A 13,492-nucleotide genomic window follows, 5' to 3' on the forward strand; every position below is an offset into this window, starting at 1 on the left:
TGTACGTATCAATGCATACTTTCAAACTGTGATACGATGTTCAATGTGAACGAGTTTGAGGGTCACCTACAGGGTATCGCTTGGGATAAGAAATACAATCGGTTGGAGGGATTAGCGTGATTATGTGTAAGAATTCGAAGCAAAACATTACTTGTCCGCAGTAGTGAAGAGAACGATATCAACATCGAAATATCATTGCGCGTTCCGGTGAAGTGAAAAAATGACAAATGCGATAGCAATTTTGCCTTTGCAGCTGGCGTGTCAGTTGTCTGAGTTTGCAAAACGTTTCAGTCGGTAAATGAAGACCTTTTCTCTTTCTCATTTGTCAAGTATAACTAGCTATCTCGGAATGACCTTTTATCAGTATAATTCTTGAGTCAAGCATGGATCTCTGATGAAATTAATGAACACGTTAGGTTCACCAGCAGTCCGGTTACCATGGGGTGAGGATTCATATGTTGACGAATCGTCCCAAAAATGTGCAAGGTTAACGACCGACGGTTTGTACGCATCTGAATGCACAGAGCAATACAATTTGGTTTGTGAATTTGAACTTGGACCCAAGGAGTAAAATCTAAATGCATCCCATCCTTCCATCCATTGTTGATACGGACATTGAAACTTGAAACTTGTTTATTATAAGTATTCAGAACTGTGAGTTATTATTTAAATGACTCCCTAACGATCAGTAATATCAGCGAATATCAACTGATGTGTAAAATAAAATTATGTGAATATGACGGTGTTTTTTACGAATGAAAATAACAATCCCTTCCACTATTATTCAACTCGGTAGAAACAACTCGACGATCTGTGGAAATCTAGCCCAGAGATTAACTGCTATCTCTCTGTCTGACAAAGCGGGCTAATCGAAGGCTAAGCCTCTGCATACAAATGGGCGTTTGCCGAGGATGCAGAAGCCCGGTAGGTACGTTCATGTCTATCGGCCTGTCTCCGAAACGATCATTAAAATCTTCATCCAAGACGAAAGCCCTCCCTCGTTTAATCGCCCGACGGATAAACGATCGATTCAAGTTTAATAAATATTTAAATTTTATACCCAAGATGAAAATTGTAAAGAGATGAGAGAGGAATAACGATCCTTGTATTTAAACATGTCAGAGTACTTTGATCCCCGCGAGATTCGGTGTTCGTAACCAAACGGAATTTTCTTTTCTCTTGTTTTCATCCTCGTATCGTCAATAATTTACATCCAGCGTTAGAGGATGACAAAATCAGAATCCTGCATATCTTCTTAACAAACATTCATTTTAAAAGTGCAACTTTTCCCACGTGTTGTCAACGACGCAAGTATCGACGTTCACTGTGACGACCTTTAATGCTTCGTAAGGAAAAGAAGAAGAAGAACAAGAACAAGTCCCTCTTTGTTCCCTTCCAACGATCGATTTAAAAGAAACAATTTGTTTAACCCCCGGGCGAAACGAGAGTCAATTAGAACAGACCAAAACAAGAATATAGCTTCAGGTAATAATCGAGTATTCGACCACAGTAATCGATTGACAAACCGGTACCCGAGTACTCGTCAAGCTGTGCTACAGGTGAATTTTACAGTCTCGATCGTACTTGAACTGAATCAAGAATGAATGTGTAGCCGATTCAACTCACATTATAGTATATTCCATGCCAAGATCATAATGGTCCAGAATCGGAAAACACCACCACCACCGTCGTCACCACTACCACGACCACCACCACCAACAACAACAACAACAACAACGGACACCGAGCAAAACCACAGCACAGTAGGAACAGTAGAAGCAGCAACAACCAATCAACCAACCGAACAAGACGTCCGTGGAGTCGGAATTCCGTCGACCTGAACGACGAACCAACGGGCAGAAATCAAGGATCCCCGATTGCGAACCGGAGGACAAAAAAAAACAACTCGGTTGTAAATTTCGCGCCGAATTTATTCACGCCAGTGTGAAAAAACTCCTGGGTTTCGAACGCCGGCTCGTCTTTCCCCGCTCTCGTCCGGGGGTGAACTAGCAACCCCCGTGGCTGCAGGGCGATCCCGCGTATACGAGACGAGCGCAAGCGCGGATTCCACGCGTCTCCGTCGACGCCGGCCGTCGTCGTCGTCGTCGTCGTTCGCCCGACGCCCTCCTCGCGGTCAATGTCACCGCGACGCGCCCGTTTCCCAGACTCCGGATCCCTAAGGGGGTGACGCTCTCTCCTAAACCACCCCTTAGAGCAGCCTCGAATCGCCCAACTCGGACGAGTGTTCCCGCCAAATAACCTTCCGAGGTGTCATTCGTTCGAGGAAATCATCGGCATGGATTTGAATGGAACTGTGGTTGAGTAACGTTGTGTGTAATGATTTACGTGAAGGATTAAATCGTTATTTCGTAGTTAGGTAATGCAATGTTTGAAGTGCGGTTAATTACAACAGCAGGTAACATTTTGGTAAAATATTTCCAAGCAATAATGCTTACAGGAAGTCGACATTTCTCGTTTTTTAATTTCGACTCATCATCCAAGATCGATACATCGAACTACGAATATAACTTTCAGTTACCGCTACTCGATTTCCTCTTTCTTCCCTCCGAGACATCGCAAAAATACAATTTAAAAAAAAATAAAACGTGTTAACGAGTAAAAGATTTATAAGAGGAGCTACGATTATTTGTCTACGCAACAAAAACTGAATTTCATGTTATTTTGAAAACTTTACTACTTCAAAGTCACTGTAAACTTGCAAAACAGTGATCCCCCCCCATCATTTTGTACATCAATGGAACTGAAATGGCTCCTCGAATATTCTTTCGAATCACTAGCAATCATCATGTTACACAATGATTTTCAATCATTTTGTATAATTTCCAGTGACTCATGATTCTATCTAGAAAATTACACGATAAATCAGAAATCAACAGGAATGATTCGTAATGAATTGAAATCATTGGTTCGACTTCCAGGTGACGTTTCGTGGAACTGGTAATCAACCATAATAAATGGATTAATTTCGTCCCTGCACTGTCAAAAATGATTTGAACGAGTTTCGTAGTGTGCTTTTTCGTTGGGATGGCTTGGAGGTTGAAATTCTTGAAGCGAAATTTTTCACCGGTAAATTTATAAAAACTCGACTCCGTGACTTTCCGCCTTACAATATCTGTAGCTGCAGATCGTATATTTTCACTCCACACCCTCTGCAGCTGTGGAATTCCTGCAACTTGGCAGATTTAAACCTCCTTCGAGTTTATTCTACCGGATAAAACCGAGCGTTAAAATAACCGGAAGTGGACTGAACCGAGCTCGACCTCCACTTTCTCGCCCTCTCCGTTTCTTTCTGCCAACGTTAAAGTTTTAACTATCCGCAAAGTTGCACAAGGATTTCTAGCGGTTTCGACGTTTACTCCAAGTTCTTCAGCAATTTCAAGTTTTCCTTTATTGCTCAAGTTTTTTTCCCACCCCTTTTTTCTTGCGTGTCAATGTGTGTCATAATCTCAAACGGCACCAACGTTGCAGCTCAATAAAAATTCCCGGGTTTTGTCAAACGGTGTCCGTAAAAAAATCCGTAACAAATTCAACGACCTTTCCAGGACATTTTCAGGTTCTTCAAGGACATTAAAAGTAGAATACTTCCAAAAGACAAGAAAAATTCAAGGAATAGTTGACCGGACTTTTGAAGGAGAAGCAAAATTCAAGGATATTTCCAGGACCACTAGACACCGTGTTTGAGGCCAGCCGCCAACAAATCACGAATCGATATTCGATAATTAATATCTGAGTGACAAGTTGATCTTTTGTCAGCGGATGGTCCCGACGTTATTACAAGACGACTTATGCAAACGAGTAAAGCTTTTCACAGAGTCCTTGCCCTCCGTCCCGTTACAGACAACGAAGCCCGCCGGTAGTTTCCTCGTCAATTAATCTTGTCCATTGTTCCCTCGGTAAAGGGGAGAAACTCTCCCGAACTCCATGCTCCGAATTCCCCAATTTCTGAACATCGGAATGCAGACGCGCCCGCGTTCACAGGATGAGAAGAATACAGGGGGATAAGAGAGGGAGAAAAAAGAAAATTCACAAACCGAGGTAAAGGAGGATCCGATCACGTATAATAACGAATCCAATTTACTATTGTGCCGATACTTTTATCGTCCGCAAGCCAACGGCGATCGTTTCTCGTAGCTGTTACATCGTCGTATCTCAAGATTCAAGTCGAGTCAAGGATTACAAAGTGTAGAAAAAGTTAATCGCGATAGATTTTTACGAACATAGAAAACACGCAACGCGCCATGGATTTCTGACGGATCGCTACTGAGCCCGGGAAATGGGGGGTGGAAGAACGATTAGGAATTACTGCAGCGATATAGGTACGTCAGGACTCGGGAAAGATCAGTTTCCCGATTCCTGAGGAGGGTTGAAAAAGAACCGCCGTGCCAATTCATCACGATTAAAGGGAATCGATGTATTATCAGGAAGTCTAGCGTCAATGACAAATCAAATTCCCTGAAATTTCCCGGCTTTCCAGATTTCCCTGACAGTCGGACACCCTGACATTGTTTGCGGCTCTCTTCACCTGATTCGACAAAAGATATAACGCACAAATCGTCGAGAGGAGAGAACTAGCAATCTGCCAGTCGTCCCGAGTCTCGTGATCGCTCTACGATTGATCCGTTACCCTTTTTCAACTCCGTCGATTCGTTTTCCACCCTTTCTTTTCTCACGGTATTGGATTACATCGACCTGTTTTTTCAGAGGCGATAATCGACGAACCATAACAGAGAAAATCCCTGATCACAATCGTAGTGTTTGGGAGGATATTTCGATTTGTTTTATGGTTTTGGATTTTCCGACCATCAATCATTACCGTGCCGGTGTCTTTTTATTTTCACGTAGGTAATTTATGTCCAAGATTTACTCGAGTTATTCAATTACAGATTTTTCAAGTTTTTCCATCAGTTTCCTCGCAAAATTAACTGATTCGGGTGAAAATGGTCAGAAGATTCAAGTATGAGATAAGTGTCTGTAAAGCAAAACTTTTCAAGTCTGAATAATCTTAGAATTTTAACAACTTCAAATCTACACATGAATTAAATTATTCACTTACTACAAAATGATTCAACTTCATGAATATAACTAACAATATCTTCATTTTGCAAAAACTTCGGCTTCAACTACGTTTGCAGCGGTACATTAAATACATTTGCGTTATAATTTTACAGATATTTTCCAATATTTACTAAAAATGAAAGAAAATTTTCAGTATACGTCGACGCACGCAATTTGAGAAAATTGATGTAAAAAGCTAGAGAACGACGTAATTAAGTGCGTAGCGACTTTTTGACGGTATTAAAATATAATAACGTCCGCAAAGTAATAACCAAACTTGTGCGTGCGTATATTGTTTTTCCGGGTTAAATTAATAGGCTCGCGTCACGTGATAGGATCGTTAAAAAGCGTTTTTGCAGCCGCGTAAATTGGGCGCAGCTTTAACCCGATTCAAGGTATAAAACCGGTCGAATTCTCCTCGCTCTAAATTGACCAATATTTCTACTCCCGCGGCATTTTTTTCTTTCTCTCGCCTTTCTCGACTTCTTTTTACTTCTCGAGACTCGATAATTCTCGAATTGTCGAGAAATTCTTCAACTTTTTTCAAAAATAATAATAAAACTGTCGAGTAAATGAAAAATAAAATTACGGTTATTAATAATCATCAACATTTACTATTCATAATTCAGTCTTGTTTCAATCCAAGTTTTAATTGCTTGCACGCATGCCTAACAAAATCAACTGAATTATACTTTCGAGTATCTTCCTATAAAACTTTGAATATGTATTTTATTATTAGCTTTTCCGTCCTAAGGTGAGTAAAAATATCAATCACACAGTACTTTAATCAAACAAACATTAGACACCCGAAGTATCTTTACAAAAAGAATCTTCAAATTAAAGTTACCTAAAATCGAGACGCGATTTCTCGATTTCTCACCTCGAAACGTTTTCCTCGTCTCGAGTAAACCCAGACAAGATTTCCGAAAACCTCTCGCCTCGCGAAGTCTCGACCAAAAGCCCCCGGCGTAAAATATTAAATCGTCGAAAATTCTCACGACGTAGTTGTAATCGATGTAGAAAATCTATTCCGACTAACAACGCTCCGTTGCATCAGCAGCAGCATCAGCGAGCAACGTTCTCCCCTCGTTCTCTTCTAATGGGGCGTTTCGGACCGGCGAGCCAATTGGTCACCGGCCCCTGAATCCTGAATTACATATCAGAGCCGTAAACCCCGTTGCCACCCTCTCGCCGCCCGTACATTGCAGCCGGACGATATATCCTCGAAAACAGTTGACCCGGCAGAGCCTGTAATTGGCAGACTACCAGACACCCTCCGATTATTCGAAATAAGGTAAGAAGTCTACCAATTATTCACCTTTTTTCATTCTATCTGTTTCGACGCTTAATTATACAATTAGCAAAAAAAAAATGAATTTTTAGCGTCTAACTCTGTACCAATTGGTTTTAGTCGTTGAGAAATTCGCAATTTTAAATAATAAAAAGACCCGTTAATTGGATTCAAACGCTTACATCAAGTGAGGAAATTTTGTCGAGCCTGATCGTAGAGGCGATGTCGAGACGCTTGGATTTTATTCGTTCACACGTTCGGACGATTGAAATTGTAGGCCAAAAATTTTTTCTATGACGAAAAGCGACTGCTTTTAATTTTATTTCAATTTTACCACAAAGCACGGAACTTTGGATAACGAATCAGCGTGTTCGCCTCTGGTCAAGTGGTGAGTAACGATTTTTGTTTATTTTTTTATTTTTTTGCAAACAACAGAGAAAAATCGTCCAGACGTGAGAGGTTTTTTGTTTTTTTTTTTTCTCCACGGAGACAGATTTATATATATTATGTCATAAACTGTATACAAACTTGAGTCAAAAAAATACGTTTCGAAAGACAAATTGATTGGATGGATTTTGTTAAAACGGATAATAGTGACGGAAGCTTTAAAAATAGTGATCTAGAATTTTACGGGAATAGATGCGATCCGTAAGTTTTGGAGATTACAAATATTCGATTTGTTGAAAATGCACAAACAAGTGAGAAAACCGCGAGGGTTACGTTGTGAACTGAATACAGATTCGTTTTAAGAATTCAGAGTGACGTTAATGACGTCGTTTATTCTTAAAGTTCTTTGGATCGTTGAAAGGTTCACGGGGGTTTGAATGAACTATAGAACGGACGTGGATGAATAAACCCTTTGTGAAAAAGAAGAGAGAGAGAGAGAGAGAGAGAGTGATTGAGAGTGAGTGAGTGAAAAGGAGAAACGGAGAGACGGAAGGCAGAGCTTCGTTATAAATGATGAATTATGATTTTCCACCCCCTTGCTTTAAGGCCAATGCGATACCACAACAAAGAAGCCTGCAGGCGAGGACAGACGGAGATTCTGAAAAAACACACCCGGAAGTAAATGCATTGAAAATATCTGGCATTCATTCGCCTAGCTGACGAGAAGCGAGTGGGAAAAATCGTTCTTTGAACGCTGTTCAAAATCTATTTTGGCTGCCGCAGTGGGCCGGAATAATTGTGAAGATCCGAAAGGTAGTAAAAATAATTCAACTGTCAAAATTTTCAACCGGTAACACAGGTCTGAAACCAAAAAACTGCACGATTTTTTTTTTTTTTTTATACACTGTTTCTTATAAATTTTTTAATCACTGATAACGGGAAAAATATTCAAAGAATTCCATCGCGTCAGGTTTTTTTTTCTAAGAGTACTGTTCGTAGTTTTATTTAGAGTAAAATTCCAGCTTGACTCGAAATATGAATTACAAAAGTCCCATGGAAAAGTAATTTCTTACTTTCATTTAATGTGTATCAGAGTGAGACTCGAGAATAAATACAAACAGGGAAAGAGGATATAAAAGCGGAAGCGTGTTCGGAGATGAATCAGAGAGAAGCAGAAAAGGTTTCATAAGCAAAAAGAATGAACACGGAATGCTAAGTGAATTTGATGAAGAAATTTTTTGTTCAATTTTATAAGAGACATTTGTTTAGTTAATTGTAATGAAATGGTGGTTTTTTCATTATTGTTATCTTTTTTTTATGCAAACACTGCGTATTTCGCAAAAATACTGTACGTGACGGAGGGGAAATGGAAGTAATTTTTGGAAAACACGATATTTACCAAAAACATCTTATGCAGCTGATATAAAATATTTTTTTGCAGACCTGTGTTATCTAAGAAGATACAAACGCGGAATAAAACCTGCAGCGAGACGAAATACGTTGAATTATTACGCGTGATGTTTCGCGAGCTTTTCACAGTTTGTTACTGTTTTGTTTTTTTTTTCGTCATTTCAGAGCCTGCCGAGTGTTATTAAAATCGAAAATGGAGAAGCTGAAACCAGAGCTCGAAGATTACGGTCTCAACTCGGAATTCATTTTCCGACTCTACACAGCCTACGCCGTCCTCTACTTTCTCGTTTTACTTTACGATTATTTTTTATGGAGGATTAAATTTCACGCGGTGAAACCGTCATTACGCCGATCAATGCTCAGCCTTGTTATTAGGCAGTGAATCATTCGTAACGTAAATTGAAAGCAACGAAATGAAAACTTTTTTTGCTGTCAAACAAGGACTCCTTGCTATGGTATTCTTCACTTTGTTCTAACTACGACGAAATAATTATAAAGATAGGGAGGAGGCAAGTGGTGTGAAAAAAAATATGTAAATTGTAAACGACACTAGAATGCAAAGGGTGCGTGAAACACAAACAGGAAATATGAGGAAGCATCCCTTAAGAATAGGCTAGAGAGGCTAGAGGATTTGGAAAGAAGACTTTGTCCGATGCGAATTCGACGGAGTTCACTTGACAATTGGTGATCTATTCAGTGAGATTGAATGGATAAGTAAGAAGCGTGGTGGAACGAGATCGTGAAACGCACATTGGCACATTCACAAGTCAACCGACACGGAAACGTGGGTCAAAGTCAAGAACGATTAACGATCGATTCAATCTGCAATATGTTATCAACTTGTGCGCAATGCAAGCTCTCCTCTACGCGCTGAATTTACTCGTGTCGGAAGTTGATTTATCGTAAGATTCTTGAAAGAAAAACGAGAGCAAAGGCCACATGTGATGAATTGAAAAGAAGTATCTGACGGATCGGATGCTATAAAGGAGAGCAAACAGCAGAGCATAGTTAGTACGATATGCCAATGAAGACTGGCAGCACTTCGAAAATGACTCTACCGTTAAAGTGGCTATGCCTCGTCACAGTTCTGGGAGTTTTGTGCCCCACCGAAGCTGTGCTCGATCAAATATGTAAGCGAATACCGTTGATTTCGAAAAAGTTGCGAAAGGTCTGCCAGAGTGAATGAAATTAAAGGCGCGTGTCACTTGAAGCCAGGTTCACCGCGCAAGGCTACACCATGTGCATGGGCAACACCGTCGCTTACAAGGTTCACAACGAACCGCGGACCTGGCACGAAGCGGTGCAAGTTTGCAGAGGCGAAGGAGCTCGCCTGGCGATAATCGACAGCTACGAGAAGGTTCGAGTCATCGGCGGAATGAAGCCGTTCAACGCCTACGTCTGGGTCGGAGTGTCGCGATCGGATCCGCAGCATCCTTGGATAACGGCGGACGAAGGTAAGTGCCCGATTACCGAATCCGAGGATTCGCGATCCCTGACTAATTAATTCGCGACTCCCTCCGCCAGGCGCCTCGATGTACAACGTTCCTTGGGCACCGACGAAACCTTCGGGCCCGTTCAACTGCCTCACCGTCCGAGGGTGCAACCGGGGATTGAGCAACGAGGACTGCAGCCAGCGAAAGGGATTCGTCTGCGAAAAGTCACCGGTGAATCCAAGCATCAGATACGACTGATTGAAGTTGCGACGAGCTGGATGAAGTAATTGGAACCGAATGGAGGGCAACGTTGAGCTGTATTTCCTGATAAGACAGTGGCGCTGTATCGGTGGTATCAGTAGTTAGTCAGTTTTCACATCAATGCGTGAATTTCCAATGGCCGAAAAATGCGGGATCTCAAGATATATGGTATACTATCTCACAAACGGAACCAAATGTCAGAATAAACAACAAACTTGTACCGGCCGAAGGGATACGCGGTAGTTGGCTCGTTTATTTAGAACTCTGTTTCAAGCATACGTGCATGTGATACTTAGTTATATCTCCTGAAACGAAAATAAAACAATTTAATTCTGCCGACGAGATCTTCATCGTTCGTAATTCATATTCTCCGTATAACCATAAAATCCTTACATGTTCATTGTTATATGCGAAAGGAACATCCGGGTAGAACGAAATATTTCCCAGAAAGCGACCATCCGATATGAAATTAATTTACCGGCTGATCAGGCATTCAAATCCACTGAGCGCAATCAATTTTTTCCTGCTTCGTAATTTTATTTTTCTTGTGTCAATAATGATTATATACGGTTGCAAAATACGAAACGTTATCGTCTTTCAAGACCGAAGATTATGTATCCATGCAATATTGAAAGCAGAATATCTTTAGAGGAGGCCGTTAAAACGGATTAGATAAAATGTAACATTGAAATTAACGACGCGAATGCATATTTATACAAAGCTTTGATTAATGTCGTATCTTCAGCAAAATTTCGCGGAATTATGGAGAAAGGAGGGAGTTTGAGGGTTTGTATCACGGGTATAAATAAAGTCCGTAGAAGCTACACGCCGCAATTGATACGTTTAGTTTTGACGAAGACTGACATCAGTGTGAAAATGATCGGACAGTTCCAGTCGCTGTTTCTGCAGCTTGCGTGCGTCTTGACAGTTTTTGGAGTTTTGAGCTCAGCGAGAACGCACCTCCAGGTCATAGGTGATAAAAGATCCTGTATTGCCGAGAGAAGGCATTGAACGAAATTGAACGAACGTTACTTTCAGTCAATCATGCGCCGAGATCCTACACCCCGTACAGAGACAATACAGTTTCGTACAAGGTTTTCACCGAGGAGAGAACTTGGAAGGAAGCTGAGCAAAAGTGCATCGAGGACGGAGCTCGTCTGGCTATAATCGACACCTATGACAAAGTTCGCTTCGTAGGCGACATAAAACCATTCGTCTGCCACTTGTGGGTCGGCATAAGAAGATCAGGCCCTTCGGACGCGTGGACCAAGGCGCACAACGGTGAGTTTCTAACGATACAACGACTATCCTTTAATTTCAAGCGCGATGAGCTCAAGCCTGAGACTCCGCGAACGTCCATCACATCGTGTCTGTTCCCAGGTGCGCCGGTACCCAACGTTCCGTGGGCGCCAACGCAACCCAACGGCACTCAAAACTGCAGCACGATCCAAGGGTGCAACCTAGGATTGGGCGACGAAGACTGCGCGGCTCGACTGGGTTTCGTATGCGAAAAGCCGATAAGCGGACAAGAGGAAACGTTCTCTCTCTCTGCATCGATGTCGCTGAAACAAGTGTGTCAGTTAATCGCGTCTCCGTCAATCCCAAAAAAAAAGGCAATCGCATCTCTTCCGGACGGCTACGCCCCGATTCTCGACTCAAGCGTGGCTTACAAGGTCTACAAGAAGGAAGTAACCTGGGTGGAGGCGAAAGAACTGTGCGAGAGAGAGGGTGCTAGTTTGGCAGTGGCCGATAACCAAAAAATCTACGAGTACCTGATGACGAAGTCTTCTTTAAAAATACACGTGGGCATTTATTCCAAATTCGACGAGTGGATCAATATTCGTGACGGTAAGTTCTGATTGTTAAAAATCGTAACGTCCGCGACGTTTACGTTGGATAAGCGACCGTTTCTTTCGTTTCATAGGATCGACCGTAAGCAACATACCATGGAAGTCTGGTGAACCTGGCAAGAGTCAAGGATGTGTTCGGATAGAACATGTCAAAGGGGTTCTAGAAACTATCGATTGTCGGGTATCATCCACGCATTACGCCTGCGAGCTCCCAATTCCTGAAAAGGACCCTGCGACGAACAGTGTCAAGCCAACGTGACCGACAACCAGGCTGACCCTAATCGCGAAAATTTATATATACCGTAGGATTTATGTACTTTTGACGCAGTAAACAAACAATGATTACAACGATTGCCAAGTGAAAAATAAAACCCGTATATCCGATCCGATCCCAAGATATTATTGAAGTTTGGCAAAGATCTGATATTTTCTCTTTTCTTTGTCGGGTAAACCAATTCGCCGATAACGCTGTTTCAAATACAGAGATCTCGGATCTTGTCGCAAAAATCGAACGTAACGAGTTCGGATCGTCGATCAATAGTTGTAACACACCCCCGAGCAGCGACTGCTTCTCATGTAAAAAAATCCCAATCGACGAGTAAGAGGGAACGAAAAAAGAGTGAAGACGAAGTTGAAGTTTCACGTGTCGAGGTTCATGACGAGGAAAAATACCGTCTGCGTATCTGACGTAAAGGAATTTTCTCCCTATTAGGTCAATATTATAAGTACCGATCACCGCATACCTATACCTACGCGTCATAGAATTTGTAGCAACGACCGTTTTAAATACTGACAAACTTACATAGCTTCTCGTAGAATACTTTTACTATTTGTGATTGAATGAAATTTCTTCTCTCCGTGTGACGAATTTACATTTTATTTGCACACAATTTACTACAATCTTCTGGAAAAACTTTTCGCATGATATTGCGAGTATAATGTGGGGTTTTACCCGCATTATGTTTTTATATAATCGCTGTTATCTAGAGTGGGTCAAAGGGTACGATATGTGTACGTTACGTAAAAGTCTCGAAAGTGCGCATCTTCGACGCGACTTTATCATCTCAAAACTTGAAAAACGTCATATTTTTGTTTAGCTCCAGTACTGAAATATGAAGGCATCAGTGAAAATATTATAAATATTTACGTTCGGCCTGATCAGCCAATGATTTTTCGATTAGATTTCGATTTATACCTTTTACACAAAACCTGCTCACAATACTTTATAAATTTCACTTATCAATTTCCAGCAAGCTGAACGCTTATTTTGATAAGCATGTATCAAGCTGCTCCATTGGGAGATGCGCGACTGCAGCCACACTTTTAATCGACGAATCTATAAACCCGAGTGAATGTTGCGTAGCTGGGCATCGAAACGACGTCAATAACCAAAATCAAAACCCTGCAATCGAACCTATAAATCTGTATCTAATTTTTCAAATGCATCGACGCGGTGTTGGCGTATTTGCACGAAGGAAAAGTACAACACGTTGGGTTATTCACGAGCAACAAGATAAATACGTAAATAGAACAGCGCACATAGAAACATAATCATATCTTGAGAGTCCAAAGATCAACGAAGCTATCAAAAACTCCACTCTCCGAAAAAATGCTGGTAAACCATGACTGCAATTTCAGAGCACAATTTGCTTGTAAAATATCGATGCCTAAAAACTGCACCGTCGTAGAAGCAAAATTTGAAACTAGAAAGATTCGTGTCACCGAAGGTAAGAGTGATGTTATCAGATTCCAAAATATCCACGCTCAGTTATGACTTCTACAGA

At 41.3% G+C, this 13,492-nt stretch overlaps 2 protein-coding genes across 12 annotated transcripts in view; one reads left to right on the top strand and one right to left on the bottom strand.

Moving 5' to 3' along the window:
- The window catches only part of LOC124186098 (dystrophin, isoforms A/C/F/G/H-like), a 315,823-nt gene that overhangs the window by 258,016 nt on the left and 44,315 nt on the right, over positions 1-13,492 (bottom strand). The gene's annotated exons all lie outside the window — the stretch shown is intronic.
- On the top strand, positions 9,170-12,107 carry LOC124186136 (C-type mannose receptor 2-like). Of its 2 annotated transcripts, XM_046577566.1 has the most exons (6): positions 9,170-9,294; positions 9,376-9,618; positions 9,689-10,831; positions 10,897-11,139; positions 11,239-11,706; positions 11,783-12,107. In XM_046577566.1, exons 3-6 carry the CDS (start codon positions 10,621-10,623, stop codon positions 11,965-11,967), a joined length of 1,107 nt encoding a protein of 368 aa, XP_046433522.1. In that variant the 5' UTR covers positions 9,170-9,294; positions 9,376-9,618; positions 9,689-10,620; the 3' UTR covers positions 11,968-12,107. The 2 variants fall into 2 exon arrangements, with proteins under 2 accessions (XP_046433522.1, XP_046433523.1); XM_046577567.1 differs by lacking the exon at positions 9,170-9,294 and having other exon boundaries at positions 9,368-9,618.

This window comes from Neodiprion fabricii, chromosome 7 (assembly GCF_021155785.1).
Source record: "Neodiprion fabricii isolate iyNeoFabr1 chromosome 7, iyNeoFabr1.1, whole genome shotgun sequence".
In the NCBI taxonomy this organism is placed as follows: Eukaryota; Metazoa; Arthropoda; class Insecta; order Hymenoptera; family Diprionidae; genus Neodiprion; species Neodiprion fabricii.

Bases quoted from the DNA above. Each gene is read 5' to 3' on its own strand.
- LOC124186136 (XM_046577566.1), top strand. From the start codon at position 10,621: ATGGAGAAAGGAGGGAGTTTGAGGGTTTGTATCACGGGTATAAATAAA. The intron at 11,140-11,238 runs GTGAGTTTCTAA...GTCTGTTCCCAG, and splicing joins GTGGACCAAGGCGCACAACG to GTGCGCCGGTACCCAACGTT. The intron at 11,707-11,782 runs GTAAGTTCTGAT...TTCGTTTCATAG, and splicing joins GTGGATCAATATTCGTGACG to GATCGACCGTAAGCAACATA.